This window comes from Geotrypetes seraphini, chromosome 2 (assembly GCF_902459505.1).
Source record: "Geotrypetes seraphini chromosome 2, aGeoSer1.1, whole genome shotgun sequence".
NCBI lineage: Eukaryota > Metazoa > Chordata > Amphibia > Gymnophiona > Dermophiidae > Geotrypetes > Geotrypetes seraphini.
This window is the reverse complement of record NC_047085.1, coordinates 176,382,139-176,398,995: the sequence shown is the minus strand read 5'-3', so window position 1 is coordinate 176,398,995 and position 16,857 is coordinate 176,382,139. Positions and strand designations below refer to the sequence as shown.

The following is a 16,857-nucleotide window of genomic DNA, read 5'->3' as shown; positions in this document are numbered from 1 at the left end:
GTGGGCTTTTCAGAATCTGAAGAAAAATCAAGAGGAAGTTTTTTTTCTCACTGTTTTTATTCAAAATGACATTTCCAGTGACTTAACATTAACAGAACAAAACAAAATTTATGGTCCACTTCTTCCAGTCACACAACTGCCTTTCACAGTTATCTTATGTCCCTTCCACAAAGAACATAGCAATGCCACTGTTTTGCCAATTAACTTCTCTGTTGCAGTCCACAGTTTAGCTACTGGATTTGTTTGAACATGGTTACGACCATATAATTTTTGTGGGAAATGTTTTCTTTTCATCTAGAATAGTTGAATAAATTGAAATCCCTCTATTCCAGAAATAGATGTCAGCTACCCTGAATAAAGAGTTTCAGATGTGTGTTTTACGTGTCTTTGCAGGGGGGCGAGGGACAAAGACATGGATATGGATATGGATATGGAACAGGACCAAGAAGCTCTGACTATTATAGATCATCCCATAAGGGACACAAGGATGTACACAGGGATGGCCAAAGCACTCTCTCCAAGATCTTTAACCTGGTAAATCAAGTTTCAAGTTTTTATTCACATTTGATCAATTGCCTATCCAAATCCTAAGCGATGTACATAAAATTATTTTTTAAAAAGGGAATTAAAATAAATTAAAATAAGCATTTTAACTCAAGACACAACTGACATGATCCGAGAGGTAAGGGGGAAGAAACATATAAGGGAAAAACAATATGACTGAGAATAGAAGTGTGAGTCTAAAAAAGTCATTATCAGGCATGACTAAGGCATGAATTAAGGAAGGCTTCTTTGAATAGAAAATATTTTAATTTACGTTTGAAACAGTCTTCCATTTTTTTCTTCTCTGATATAGGCTGGGAGTGCATTTCATATTTGGGTTCGGGTGCTGTAACGGAAAAGATGTCTAAACGTCTAGTACTAAAAAGTAATAAAAGAGTTCTAGATTCATGGAAAGTTGATGTCATCACTAATTCAAATTTCCATGTCTAGTTTCATATTATGTTATGTTAATCAGGTTTTCTAATTCATTTTTACCTATTCAGTTCAAAGATCAGATTACATTACAAGAGGTTGAGTAAGTTACAATGGACAGTTTGACATGCACATTCAATAAGAACATAAGAATAGCCTTACTGGATCAGAACATAAGAATATAAGCAATGCCTCTACTGGGTCAGACCTGCCTGAGGTCCATCGTGCCCAGCAGTCCGCTCACGCAGCGGCCCAACAGGTCCAGGATCTGTGCAGTAATCCTCAATCTATACCCCTCTATCCCCTTTTCCAGCAGGAAATTGTCCAATCCTTTCTTGAACCAATGATCAGACCAATGGTTCATCTAGCCCAGTATTCTGTCTTCACAATTCACAAGTACCTGGCAAAACCCCAAATAATAGCAGCATTCCATGCCACCGATACAAGCAGTGGCTTCTCCCATGTTTTTCTCAACAGCAGATTATAGAATTTTCCTCCAGAAACTTGTCCAAACCTTTTTTTTTAAACCAGCTACATTTAACCGCTCATACCACATCCCCTGGCAACACATTCCAGAGTTTAACTATTCTCTAAGTGAAAAAATATTTCCTCTTAAGACCACCTTATTGGTTTTAAAAGTATCACTCTGTAACTTCATCAAGTGTCTCCTGTTGTTGTTGTTAGGTGCCTTCGACTCGTGCTCGAGTCCTAGCAATTTGATGAATTGCAGATCTAAAAAGAACTTGGTCATCCCTAGGGTTGTTCTCAATGTGTTCAGCCATCTGATTGCAGGTCTTTGTAAACCTTGATGCATCAAAAAATTGATCCACTTGTACCTGTTCTAAACCACTCAGGATTTTGTAGACTTCAGTCATATCTCCCTTCAGACGTCTCTTTTCCAAACTGAAGCACCCTAACCTCTTTAGTCGTTCCTCATATGAGAGGAGTTCCATCCCCTTTATCATCTTGATCACACTTCTTTGAACCTGTGACTGTTGTGATATTCAGCAGTGAGGTATGTAGCACTTTTTCTAGGATGAGTTTGTGAACTTAATTGTAGGTATCTTATGGTGAGTAGAAGTTAGGAGTTGAAAGCAGCATTAAAAAAGGGGGCTTTTTAACTTGGATCTGAATACTGCTAAATGGAGCCTGACGTAATGACTCAGACAGTCTGAAGCAAGATAGAAAGGACAGAGCCTGGACGTGGCAGTGGAGAAGAAGGGTATGGATAGTAGAAACTAGAAACCCGGAAACAGGAAGTTGCGTCAGAGAAGAAGTTTCAGCAGCAGCACACGACTTAAGAACTGAAGAAGAGACAAGAACAATAGTTGACGGCCAGGGCAGAGAAGCAGCAGCAACCATGGGGAAGTCAATCTATAGGTACGGAGACCCAGGGCCTGAGAAGCCCGTGCTAGTCACATTACACTGCAGCCTGTCCCTTTCAGTTCCCTTACCAATGCACTGTAGAATGAAAGGCATGACAGGGAGCAAAATTTCTTTAGCAGGATTTTTCTTAGTTTGATCTCCATTTCCCATGCTCTGTCCTTCACATCTAACTGCACCTCCATCCTCTGATGATCATGTGGTTCCCCTCGCCTTTCCTGCTCAACAGCTGTGTCTTTTAGAGAAAACTATACAACCGACAGACTTGTTAATTTTAATTGATAAAATTATTTTGGAAAAATTGATTAGATCCATTTTTTAGACACACGCACACACAGCTGAGAGTTTTTTTGTTTGGTTTTTTTTTGTGCACTCTGGTCTTTTTCAATCTGTTTCTGGTATAGCATTTTCTACAGTACTGGGAGTGTATGGATAAACAGATTCTCCTCTACAGGAATATGTTCAGCGATTAGCACAAATAGATAACATTGGGGAGGAGCGAAAGAGGGGAGCAGACAATGGACGTGGAAGGAGGAGGCAGATGCTGGATGGAAGTTGACAGAGGAGAAGATGCTAGATGGCAGGGGTAGAGGAAAAGGGCACATGATGGAAAAGGGAAGGAGAGAGTGAAATGCCAGACCATGGGGTATGGGAGAAGGAAGGGACGAAGAGGAGAGAGATGCCAGACCATTGGCAAGCGAGTTATCAGAAGACAACCAGAGCCTGGGACCAATATGATTTGAATAATGACCAGGTAACAAAAGGTGTAAAAAAAAAATAAATATATTTTCTGTTTTGTGAGTATAATATGTCAGATTTGAAATGTGTATCCTACCAGAGCTGGTGTTAGATAGCAAGCATGAACTAAGATCTAAAAGAGAGAGGAAAAGTCTTTTTTATTTATTTTGTTTACATCACAGAGCAGGCATGAGGTTGGAGAAGTTCTATACTTCTACTAAGACTAAGGAGTCCTTTTATTAAGGTGTGCATTTAGCATGTGCTAATCTTTAGCATGTGCTAAATTGGTTAGCGTACCTTAATAAAAGGACCCCTAAGTATCTTAATAAAAAATTTGTGGGGACAGTACATGGACCAAGCTCATGGGGACGGGGACAGGGACTGAGTTCGCGGGGACTAGGCGGAGATGAGGACAAATTTTTTCCCCGTGTCATTCTCTAATGGATAGAAGGGACTTACCCAGTGAACAAATTTCACAGGGGGAGGGGGGCGAGGGAGCATAGGGGGAGATAAATAAGAACAAATATTGGGGGACTGGAGAGTGAATGCACTTGTTTGTCAGTAAGAGGAGTTTGAACTGTATTTAGAAATGGATGGGGACCCAATGAAGTAACTTGAGGAAAGGGGTAATGTGAGCATAGTGTCTCTGGCGGAATATAAGTCGCGCAGCAGAATTTTGAACAGATTGTAGTTGCGAGAAATGATTGAGTGGAAAACCATATCAAAGAAAACCATTTTGTTATGTCTCCAGGTCAGGATAGCCATTTGGAAAGACTGGGTTAAAGCTGGTATCGGAACATTAGAAGATGTATGTTCCCAGGGAAATCTGACATTCTTTTTCCATTTACAGTGCTCATTCGGCTTATCAAATACCCAAGCTTTCAAATGGTTACAGTTAAAGCAAGTGATTCAGAAAGGAATCCCAGAATGACGAATATTAATAGATCAGCAAAGCTTGCCATTTTTATGCATCCAAGTGGAGTTTTAAGGTCATCATGCCTCTGCTTGGTATAAACTAATTCATGAATACTCATCCAAAAAGTCAAAAACAGGATTGCGTGCCATTTGTAGTTTGGAGATACAATTTAATATCTCAGTAGCTCAGTGGTCCCCTACTTTGGAAGCGTAGAGTAGAATGTACAACGTTAGCATCTATGAGACAAACTTTATATTTTTTGATGTATAGAGTTGCTTGGACCCCAGTGAGACTGCAGAAAATAGATAAAACACTGTCTAATAGATGTTGGCATTGTCATGTAGAAGTGGAAACTCTAGATCATCTTTTATTTCACTGTCCCTTAATATTGGCCTATTGGAAGTGTATCTTGCAAAAGATAATTTTTTATTCTTGAAGTCCCCATACCGCTATCCTATGGAGTAATTTTGTTTGGAACTTCACTTATGACAAAGAGTTTACTTAAAAAATATAAGGATAATCTTCTCCTTATTATGATTAGAGTTGCCTTACAATTGATTATGAGGAATTGGAAAAATTGGGACAGATTAAATTTACCTTTCTGGTGGGAGACTCTGTTTATATTACCAGTATGAGAAAATATTAGCAGAAAAAAAGGTGATTCCAGGAAATTTAAGGAGACTTAGGGGTCCATTGGAAATTTACGTAAAAGATCTTTAAAATAATTTATGTATATGTCCCTGTCAGTTTGGAAATTTAATACACATCCAGAAATAGGGAGGGAGGGGATGGGAAGGGGATTTCTTTATTCTTGTTTCATGTAAATATTATTAGTTCTTTTATGGAATTATTCTTAACTAGTTGTTTAGCCCGTTACATTAACTGGTGCTAGCAGCCCTTCTCCCTTATTTTTACCTCCTCCCTGTCCAGCAACACCTCTCCCCCTTTCCCTGCTCCCCCCATATAGCAGTAGCCCTTCTCCTTTTATCTCCCCCTGTCCAGCAGCACCCCTCCCATTCCCTCCTCCCCCTGTCCAGCAGTAGCTCTTCTCCTTTATGTCCTGCTCCCCCTCTGTCCAGCCCCAGGAAAAGAGTGAGGATCACAGGACCAAAGCTTTTACTGACATCCAAGTAGGGGAAATCCACTCTCCCCACCTCCTTGCTCCTGCTGCACTTCCTCCTTGGCTATACACACGCGCGCGCACACACTTACATGCAGCTCTCCGGCTCCTCGCGCCCCTCCTCCACATTCCACTTCTTCGGCGGGGGCCAACGTTTTCTTTATTTTGTTTTCTTTTCACGTGTTCCTCCTTCATGGAAAAACAGCACTACCGGCCAACTTAGTCCCTTGCCGCCCCCTTCCCGCGCCGCACAACCACCTTTCCTTCCCTCCCTCCATCAGGTGCAGTGAATCCACCAATGTTAAAAGGAGCCACGTCGAAATCGGAGGCCTGCCACTGCCGTAGCACTTTCCCCTCTGCCTTGGCAGAGAGGAACGTGTTACGGTGGCGGCAGGGCTCCAATTTCAAAGCAGCTCCTTTTAAAATAGGCGGAGTTGAACTGACCTGATGGAGGAAGGGAAGGAACGGTGGGGCAAATTTCGGCAACAGCAGGAATTGTTTGGCGGGCCAAGCACCGTGAAACTTTGTTTCTTTAGGCAGCCCCGGGGGGGGGGGGGAGGGGGTTGAATCGTCGATGTGCAGGCCGCTGAGACGGGAGTGAGCAGTTCGGCTTCCCCTATCTGGGGAAACCGGGGAAATCGCCGTGCCGAACTCAGCTGCGCGTCGGGAGTGAGTTTTTCGACTTCCCCTATCTGGGGAAACCGCCGTGCCGAACTGAGCTGCGCATGGGGCCGTAGTAAGCGCGGGGCATGCTGCAGTCTTGGCGGCCACGGACATACGGATCATGGAAGCACGCCGATAAGACTGCGCATGCGCCGCCTACGGTTTTATTATATAGATGATGTTATTTTCTTTCATGCATTATTGTATGATGTTCTTAAAGAAATTAATAAAATGTTGAAACAGAGCCTTGTTCAGCACATTTAAGGGTTCATTCTTTCTGGACCAGCCATTTGTACTAGTAGATTTGGGGCCTCTATATTTAAAGCTGGGAAGAAGCATGGAACTACAAAGTCTACAGGTATTTCCAGGGTAGATGGGCTTTTCATGGCTACAGTCCTGTATTGGGTCTCACACAGCCATTTCAGTATGCTTCTGCTGCTTGGATCCTAATTGGTTACTGATATTATGATTATTTATTTATTTAATTTGTTTTCTAACCTGTTTTCCCTAAACAGCTCAGAACAGGTTACAGGTTAATGTACATAATATAGAGTGAACAGGTTACAATTTGCCATAGTTAAAGAGGTTTTCAATAAGACAACACTTGTGAGTGTGAAACAGGTTGGTATTTTGTTTGTGAGATTTCTATGTCAGTTTTTATGTGACATGACAGTGTGTGTTGCCAGCGAAATATAAGCTTTCTCATCTCCATAGCAACCTGTGCTTAGGAAGAAGAGGGAGGAGTTTCCTGAGTACATAGAGAGGGATTTTTTTGCATGGACTTCTGTGAGGAGCGAAGGTCATAGATGAGAGAGGGATGGAAAACCTTCAGAAAACTAAATCTGGAGAAGTGACTTGTAGTTTCTTGGGCAAAAGGGAATGAAATCCTACCCATTTAAACCCTTTTACCCTAGGTGGAGGCACACAGGGACATATTCTGTAAGCGCTGCCTGCCGCGGCAGGCGCCTACAAAACGGGCTCCTGTTACATGTCAATCACTGACAGGCGCTGCTTCCAGGATCGCGGCTTGATAAGACCCTAGGCGCCGGAAATGGGTTTCACAGGCCTATATTTCCAGCACCTAGGGTCATGTCAGAATCACAGCCAGCAGTGCTACCCCTAACCATGCCCACATCCGGGCTTCGGCATCACTATGTGCCACTAGCTGCTAGGGACCTAGGTGCTAGTCCCAGAGATCGTGAAGCTTTGTCTTTTTTAATGTAATTTTTAAACAGCATGGTCAATTGGTGTCGTTTAGCGTCAATTAAAACAAGTTAGGCAGCTATAGGATGCCTACTGCCACATAAATTTTGATGTTCCAATGAGAATCCAGGCGAAAATGCCATATTTATATAGACCAGTGTATCGCAAACTGTGTGCCACCCGAGATTTCAAGTGTGCCACAAGACACCAGGGAGTAGGAGAGGCGCCAATTGCCTACAGGATGTGCCTCTCACGGTGAGAGGCACATCCTGTAGGCAGGCAGCCAGCGCCAGCATCTGTCCTCCTCCCCGGCGCCTCTTCCCTTCCAGCATCCCCCACTGGTGGCTCAGGGCCCTATACAGAGGGTCTTCATGCATGCATGGACATCAACTTGATGACATCATCGCATCGACATCTGCACAATTCTGGATGCCCTCGAGCCGCGGCCACCAGATTAGGTTGCCACAGCTTCGCAAAGTTTGTGAGACACTGAGTGAGATAGATAGATAGAAAGCCATCTGAACTGTCCTGAGAGGCTCCTATCAGGTGCCCCCCACCCAATCCAAATACACTCCAGAGGGAGTATTATACATTTACTAATCAGTGGTTATGCCAGTAACTGCTGGCATACCTCTAAGCTCCAACCTCTAAGCTCCAACTACACACTGCTGCCATTGAGTAGTGGTGCTTCAGTATTGAATTTCAATCACTAGGCAAAGGCAGGTTCCCTGGATTCCTTCAGAGCTTGCCTGGCCCTCACGATTGAAAATGTGATAGTGAAACAGCAGCCCTCACTGGTAGGACTGTAGGTGGAGGATCCCGCTCACCTTAGAAGGAACAGTGAACATTAGGCACACCAGTGGCGGCTTCATCTAGAATTCTGTGACAGAATCTGGGTGCACAGATGCCATTACTAGTATAGGCGCTCACCATGCACCACTGGAGCGCCTGACAAGAGGTGCCCAGTTATAGAATGTAGGTATCTACATTACTTATAAAATAGCCCTAAAATAGATTCCTAGTTGGTCTTCCTACTAAGGTGACCTAAAATAATTAAAGATCACCAGGAATTTACAACCAGTCAGTAAAATTTTTTTCAGGGTAATTTTTTTTCATCCTGGAATAAATGTCATTGCGAATGTGTATTGTTCTTAAAGATTTGTGCACTATGTGCAAAGAGTGCTCTTTTTCCAATAAGGGAGGAATTCATCAAAGAGCGCTAAGTGAACATAAACGTGTTAGTTTGTGTTCTAACCGCTAAAGATCCCCGTTCCTAACGTGTAGCGGCCTTTGATGAATTCCTCCCCAAGTGTGTGCATACACAAACCATTGTGCATGTGCAATCTATCAGAAAAGAGCGTGCCATCTTTGCCCACAGTGTACCCACTTTAAAATTTCTTAAATTGCATTTTTATTTTAAAATGTTTTTTTTTAAACATGTTCAACCTTTGTACTGGAAAAAGTCAGAAGAGAAAGGAACATTAATCATAAGTCCACAATATAAAGGGATCCATGTTCCAGCAACTGTAGGACAATTAAGAATTACTAACAATAAAAAATTGCATCTGACAGAAAGCTCTTGTCAAGAGACAATACTTCATCGGGACTCCAATGCTGCTAACAATGAACAGCTTGTCCCTACCGAAAAATAATCTAAATTATACGGTCTATTATATTTAACTTGTTATACATTAGTTTGTTAATAACAGTCACTTGTGATAACCATAAGCAATGCAGGTTACAAAGTCAAAAATGTTTTGCTTCTAGGAAACTTCCAATTATTGTTTGGTTGTGCATAAGGGAATGTTGGTAACGTTCTGTCAATCTCAAGATAAGTCTTTCTAAAATTGTTCAGATAAGTTTCTTCTTAATAGTTTTCATACATTTGCTGCTGCTGACTTAAATATTTTTCTCTATTACTATACCTCAATACCAGGGGGACAGAACTGAACCTGCTGTTTTTCTGGAAATTGTTTCTTCTACTGAGCTACAGAAATTATTCTGTGGAGATATGATTTTAGAAATCCCTGTGGCAAAAGTAGTATGGAAGAAACAACTGTTTACTGTCTTAGTCCTATCAGACTGTCTTTGAAAAAAAAAAAAAAGATCCCAACAGCAAATTGGTTATAATTTGACTTGTTAAAATATTTATATTCTTCAGCTTTCATTCAGTTCGAACAAAGGCTTACAGCAATTCGGTAAAAAAAAAAAAATTATATATGTATACTGTATATATATATATATATATATATATATATATATATATAGATAGATAGATAGATACCCTGTTTCCCCGAAAATAAGACCTATCCCGAAAATAAGCCCTAGCATGATTTTTAAAGATGCTCCAATATAAGCCCTACCCCAAAAATAAGCCTTAGTTAAGATTGACCCCCGAAGCCCCCCTCCCCTAAATTTCCCCAACACTCCCTGACACTAATGCTGCCTGATTTGCTGAAAGAATTGGACTCGTCGATTCAGCAACCCCCACCCCTGCTGTTATAGGAGGCCTCAGAGTGAAGGTATGTCAGTTTCATAGTGGGAGGGTCGGTGGGGTTCTGCTGCACAGGGGGATGGGAGGAAGGGATAGAAATATGCTGCACAAGGAGATGAGTGAGGGGGAGGAATGATGCTGCACATGAGATGGGGGGAGAAAGTAAAGAGGAAGAATTGGGGTGGAGGAGAGGAAGGGAGAAATGATTGTTGTACATGAAAAAAATAAGACATCTCCATAAATAAGCCCTAGTGTGTTTTTTGGACCTAAAAATCACTGTCTTATTTTCGGGGAAACACAGTATATATATGTTTATTAAGGTGGTTGAATAATGACAGCCTGATGACTTGTCTGAAAATACAGTGTGCAACAAATCAAGAAATTAAAGTGTGAGCACATTGTCAATATTAGAATATTTTCAATTATAAGATGTAAAATAGTTATTTATATATTACTTGTTGGAATATTCATTTTTATCTCTATCTCTACCTCTGTCTTTATATTTTTATCTTTATTTTTCATAAATTGTTTCTTCAGGTACTTTAGTTAGATTGTGAGCCTTTGGGACAGTTAGGGAAATTTTCCAAGTACCTATCTTATTTTTTTTTATCTATTGTGTCTTTGTAATGCATCATTTTTGTAAACCGCTTAGAAACCTCAAGGTTATTAGCGGTATATAAAAATTAAATTAAATTTAAATTAAAAAAATATTCTCATGCCTGAGGTGAAATTCTAAATACCAGGAATGTAGAGAGGGCTGTGGAACTCTCATACAGCATTGACTGTAAAGCAATATTGACACCTTATAGGTCATCATGAATGGTGAGCCACAGGGTTAGCGGTTTGCAGCTGTAGCTTTATCAAACCATAAGGCCAGGTGACAATTTCTTAACATTCTGAGTCACATCTTTGGAAAAAGCAAATCATCATTTGGTGCATAATGGTAAGAATGCCAAGAACTTTGAGATGATTTGAGGAAACGTATGAGAGAAATTTACATTTGCTAACAGCACTCCCCTGACGAAGCTATAAGTGAAACGGTGGTCCCCATTGGGAATTTGGAGATAAATGCTGCTTTTTGAATTTTGGGTTATGTTTTGCACTTTGTTGTCTCTTGCAAAGGATGGGAGTTTTTTGACTTAAGATTGAGGCAATGATTCGATGTTTGTGATATAAACAATACACCAGACTCGTGAGGCCTTTTTTCCCCCTTATGAATGAAGTGTATATTCATCACAATATAAAGTGTGACTTATTGATTGAGTTATACTTTACACATTTTTGTAGATAATGGCTCCACTGTCTTTGGATTTATGTTTTGGCAAGAATTCATAGACACATAGAAACATGATAGCAGATAAAGGCCAAATGGCCCATCCAGTCTACCCATCCACAATAACCATTATCTCTTCCTCTCTCTAAGAGATCCCACATGCCTATCCCAGTCTTTCAGACACAGTCACTGTCTCCACCACCTCTACTGAGAGATTGTTCCACGCATCTTTGAGTGAATCGATCTTTGAGTGAATCAATTCATTTTTAGAAAAAATCGGCCTCCCGATTCGGTGACCAATCCTCCTCCTGCCTTCAGGAGCGGCAGCGCTACCTTTTGCTGGCAGTCCACTGCCGCTCCTGTTTTAGAATACCTAAAGGCAGGAGAAGGGTTGGTCACCGAATCGGAAGGCCAAGGGGGAAGGGCCTGGAGCTGATAGTGGGTCTCCGGTTTTACCTTAGCCTCTGATCTGAGTTGAAGTCACACACAGGTGGAGCGCTGCATTGCGGGCAGCTCTGGAGAATCAGAACCTGGGATCCCCTCAGGAGACCAGTAACAGATTCCCCCCGAACTGAGCAGCACAGAAACTTCTTTCTCTGGCCGTGTTAGAGCACTATTCCTTCCATCTCGCAGCCTGGCTCCCTTCCTCTGCTACTGCACTTCCTCGGTCACTTCTTCATTTTGCACCCAGAGCTACCCACAGCAACCTCAGCTTTCTACTGTAAAAAGACTCGGCAAACTTCCCCCTCTGCTGCGGCCGGCCAATTGGGAGGGAGAGGGAGGCGGGGCGATGCGACAGGAAGAATCCTCCAGAGGGTGACTCGTTGGTCTATTGCTTACGATTGAACCTCAAGTGATTGGTGGAGGGAGGACTCAGCTGGCTCGGGATAGGTGAAGAAGTGGCAGCGGGGATTAAGGATGATCTTTGTGGGGTGGTCTGTGTTTCTTTTTTATTTTCTTGTCTAGCGGTGTTTTGCCATGTTTTGGTTTGTTTCGGGGGGGGAGGGGAAGAAGGGGGGTATTCCAGTAATCTATTGTTTTTGGACCTGTGTTTCTAGCTGTTTCAATAGGAAATAATTTCTTAGTCTGCCCCTTATTCTTTTTTTTTTCTTTTTAAGTATTTAAAGTGGCTTAAGTCAGACCTTTATTTTTGAGGGGCCTTAAGCCCACAGTAGGTGGACACAAAATTAGGCTTTGGCTTCTTCCCTGATCTCTATACCCTCCTACCCTCCCTCCCCCCCAGTGACCTCAACAGCTGAAGAGGTTCTCCTCCTGGGGCCAGCAGCCAGAGGCTCCCCAAAGCTAGCAGTTGGCATCACTTTCCATGGGCTATCGCCATAACTCTCTCCCTCTACCACACACACCTTGTATGGTCAGTTTTTGTGCATGCGTGAAAGTCAAGCAAGCTTGGGAGGGGGTGGTGCATGATGGTCCTTGAAAAATACATACCAGTGCCACCAACCATGAATATTGAGAAGGCACCAAAGTAGCAGTTCTCCTGGCAGGGCATGGCTTTAGCACCAGGAAGCAACAGCATTGTTTTGCATACTACACAAGAATCTAGGCAGCACACACATCAGGTTCACTATTCCCTCTCACCACAGCATTGTAAACATTTTAGTGAGCAGTACAACATCAATATACCTATTGCACAGGTGTTAAACTCAGGCCCACAGGGTAATTAAATTTGTCCCGTGAGAAAATACCCTGTTCCCTCCATCTCATTGTCCACCATCTCTCTCCTGGCTTCCCAGTCTCACCTTCAATGCAGCCTGCAGAAGATTGCTGGTCGGCTGTAGCGATCCTAACAGGCTGCCATAGCCTCTGCAGCACATTCCCTCTGCCACAGTCCTATAAGTCACAGAAGTTGGATACAAGGGATGGTGTGGAGGGGGGGGGGATACAGATACTGGATAGGAGAGTAGTTGGGATGAGAAAGGGAGAGATGGTGGACTCTGGGGTGGTGGGGAAGAAGGGAGAGATTCTGGATGAAAGGGTAGTTGAGAAAAGGAGAGAATGAATCTGGGGATGGTGGGGTTCATTGCTGCAGCTTCAGGAAAGATGCCAGACCTCTGAGGAAGGGGAGGACAGAGAAGAAAGATGGATGGTTAGCACGGAGAAAGAAGGAAATGACAAATGGGCAGCAGACCCTGGCAAGTGAATTATCAGAAGACAACCAGAGCCTGGAAACAACATGATTTGAATAATGACCAGGCAACAAAAGGTAGAAAAAATAATTTTATTTTCAGTTTTGTGATTACAATATGTCAGATTTGAAATGTGTATCCTGCCAGAGCTGGTGTTAGACCATGAACGTGAGCTAGGATTTAACAGAGAGAGGAAAAGTATTTTTTGTTTATTTTGTTTAAACCACAGCGCCAGTGTGGGTAGGAGAGGGCAAAGGGGGGGGGGGTGAAAAAGCTATAAAAGAGTGAAGAGGCTATAAAATAAACCCACCAGGATGTTTGAAAAAAACACCCAATTGGGCAGGAAAATCGAATCGAATCGAAAAATCGATTCAATAGGCTGAATCGAATCAAATCAAATTTTTTTTTTCCTGAATCGGGCAGCATTAGCATCTACTACCCTTTCTGTAAAAAAAGTATTTCCTTAAATTACTCCTGAGCTTATCACCTCTTAACTTCATCCTATGCCCTCTCATTCCAGAGCTTCCTTTCAAATGAAAGAAACTCAACTCATGCGCATTTACATCACGTAGGTATTTAAACGTCTCTATCATATCTCCCCTCTCTCGCCTTTCCTCCAAAATATACAGATTGAGATCTTTAAGTCTGTCCCCATATGCCTTATGACGAAGACCATGCACCATTTTAGTAGCCTTCCTCTGAATCGACTCTATCTTTTTTATATCTTTTTGAAAGTGCGGCCTCCAGAATTGTACCCAATATTCTAAATGATTCTCATCAAAGTCTTTAAACAGGGGCATCAATACCTCCTTTTTCCTGCTGGCCATACCTCGGCCTATGCACCCTAGCACCCTTCTAGCTTTCGCCATCACCTTTTCAACCTGTTTGGCCACCGTAAGATCAGCACATGCAATCTGCACAGATTCTTTTGATAGTGGGGGGTTTTCATCCTTTCATCTTTACTAATCCATTAAACCATATAGGGTCTAATGTTTCAATTTATCCTCCTATTCAGATACAGAAACTTTAAAATTTAGGGACTCTTTTACTAAGTAGCGCTAAAAAGTAGCCTGCACTATCCCCAGCTTGGGTCTTTACTTGTGCTAAGGCCACTTTTAGCACTTCCAGGAAATGGTTGATTTTTCTAAATTGTCAATAATGGCCACACCCAGATTTTCCCACTAGAGCACGGTCATTAGTGCATGAGCACACACTTATTTATATATTGAAGCCCTGATTGTAGAAACGATGTTCTATGGTCTCTTTTATCAAACCGTGTTAGGGTTTTTTTAGTGTTGGCCGCTGTGGTAAAAGCTCCAATGCTCATAGGAATTCTATGAGCATCAGAACTTTTACTGTAGTGGCCGGTGATTTAAAAAGGAGACCTATGTTAGGTGGCAGTAAGTATCCTGTAGCCGCCTAACTTAATTGTTTTAATTGGTGATAAATGAAGCAATAATTGACTGTGTCATTTAAAACCAATTAAAACTTTTTAAAAAATGAAGGCACCTAAAGGCACCTCCAAAATGGCCACTGTTCTCCCATCTACAGAGGCTCTTTATGAAGCCTAACACCACTTTAGGTATGACTAACCCCAAAAGTGGGTTTAAGGTGTTGTAAAATGCCTCCTTAGCTGTGATTTTCGTGAAAGGTAGACACCGGAAAAGTAGGCCTTTAAAATCATAAGAACATAAGAAAAGCCTTCACCGGATCATCCCGAGGTCCATCCAGTCCGGTGATCCGCACACGCGGCGGCCCATTTAGGAACTCCTGATTGGAGACCCAGCTATACCGTAGCCCTCAATATGATTTGCAAGAAGGTGTGCATCCAACTTGCGCTTGAATCCCAGAACAGTAATCTCTGTCACAACATCCTCCGGGAGAGCATTCCAAATTCCCAGTACACGCTGTGTGAAAAAGAACTTCCTGACATTCGTCCTGAACCTGCTACCACTCAGTTTCAGTCTGTGACCTCTTGTCCGTGTCACCTCCGAAAAAGTTAGTAATGCTTCTTCTTGATCTATTTTATCAAATCCCTTTATTAATTTAAAAGTCTCTATTAAATCCCCTCTCAGTCTTCTCTGCTCGAGGGTAAACAGTCCCAATTTCCTAAGGCGCTCTTTGTAGCTCAAATTCTCCAATCCCTTGACGAGTTTCATGGCTCGCCTCTGTACCCTCTCCAGCAGAGTTATATCTTTCTTGAGGTATGGAGACCAGTGTTGTACACAGTATTCAAATTGCAAAATCCTGGCCTATATTTCTGGTGCCTACCTTTCACGAAACCGTGTCATTGTGCAATTGACACACAATCGGTGGTTGTTTTTTAGGTGGCCACCAACAGTGCTTTTTATAGAATTCAGCCCTTGTTAACCTATCGACATCTATTTTCTAGGCAGTATGGACTTGCACGCTAACCATGTGCTAATTGGTTATTGCAGAGCAATGTCTCTACACTAGCTGAATAGCGCAGAACACACATACTCTCCACTCATAGAGCCATCCTAATGCTAAATATAATAACATTGGAACTCGTACTTCAGCCATTCTCAACAGACTCCTCTTATTATTTATTAAATAATTCAATTGACACCAATTAAATGGACAAAAATTGACCACAGCTTTAATTATCATTATCATACAGATTAACTTCATAACCTTCTTGAAAATCCAACAAAGACCCAACATTTATAACTATTTTCCGGATCTATCTCCAGGAGCTATCCGATATCGAAACTAGCTCCATTATCCCCCAGTCCTTTATTCTTATAATCTCTGGTGACTTACGGTGTCCTCAAGCCACCTCAACTTGTGGCAGTGCCGCCCATGAGGATATATTTAAATTTCCCAATGATATATCTCAAACTTCAATCCGCCTTCTGATAAATGCTCTTCTGAAGGTGCCACTCCCACATCAGTTGTAACCGCTCCCCACGGTCTCCAACCTTCCACCATACACACCCACTATTCCCACAAAACCCCCAACCTGAACTTTAAGGGGATGGGAGGGGGGGAAGGGCCAAACTCGCCTCCACTTCCTTCTGTCTCTTTCCTACATAAAATCTTTTGCCCGCCAATTCTCTTCAGTTTCTTGCACGTCTCATTCTCATCCCACTCTCCTGTTTTACCAATCCCCACTTGTTGCCACCCCCAATCCATCCCTACTCTTCTTATTGCCATCTAATTCTTTGCCCCTTACTCACCCTAAACCATCCCCCCTTTTCAGTTTCTTCATATCATTGGCCCAATGTTATTAGCCACCCAGTTCAGGCTGCATGGCTCATTTAACTTTTTTATAGTGCTTGGGTAGTGCATACATGCAAACCTGCCACTGGATGTCTCAGCATATCCTTGATAGTGTTTTTTGTTTTTTGGGGTTTGTTTTTTTTTTTTTTTTTTTTTTGGGGGGGGGGTAAGTACACATTCATGTTTACTACAGCTTAGTAAAAGGAACCCCTAGCCTTTGTACATATTTCAACATATTTACTTTTAAAATCCAACTGGAAAGATATTTCAGGTTAAAATAAGGTCATGTTAATTCTAAACTGGTCTGTAAATTCACCTATCTGACAAGCTCAGCAAATAAATATGAAAAGTGAACAAATGAAAGGCAGATTATTACAGCAAATGCTTTTATTTCTCTGTGCTGCTACTGGATGCATGCAGTACTGTACAGATTCATAAAGAAAGCCAAATTCAGTGGTATTTATGAGATACCTTAAATTACAGTGTTGGTGTCGTATATGAATTTCCTTAGAAAATTAACATTTTTAAATTCTCAAAGTCAACACAACAGATTGGCAGTCTAAAATAAATAGTCCAAATGAGGCACCATTACTATTTTCCCTAAAATTATCTAAGTCAAACAGCTGTGCAGCTTAGAGGCTTGCCCGGTACATGCCTAAAATGGAAACGAAGGATTAAAAAAGCATTAGAAAGACTTTAGGT

At 41.9% G+C, this 16,857-nt stretch overlaps 1 protein-coding gene across 7 annotated transcripts in view; it reads left to right on the top strand.

Annotated features, from left to right (window-relative positions):
- Positions 1–16,857, top strand: part of MBP (myelin basic protein) — a 461,835-nt gene that overhangs the window by 434,047 nt on the left and 10,931 nt on the right. For all 7 annotated transcript variants that reach the window (XM_033934384.1, XM_033934382.1, XM_033934381.1 and 4 more), the window contains one exon: positions 394–534. In XM_033934384.1, the coding sequence (XP_033790275.1) occupies positions 394–534 (141 nt within the window). The remainder of the gene's footprint in view (positions 1–393; positions 535–16,857) is intronic.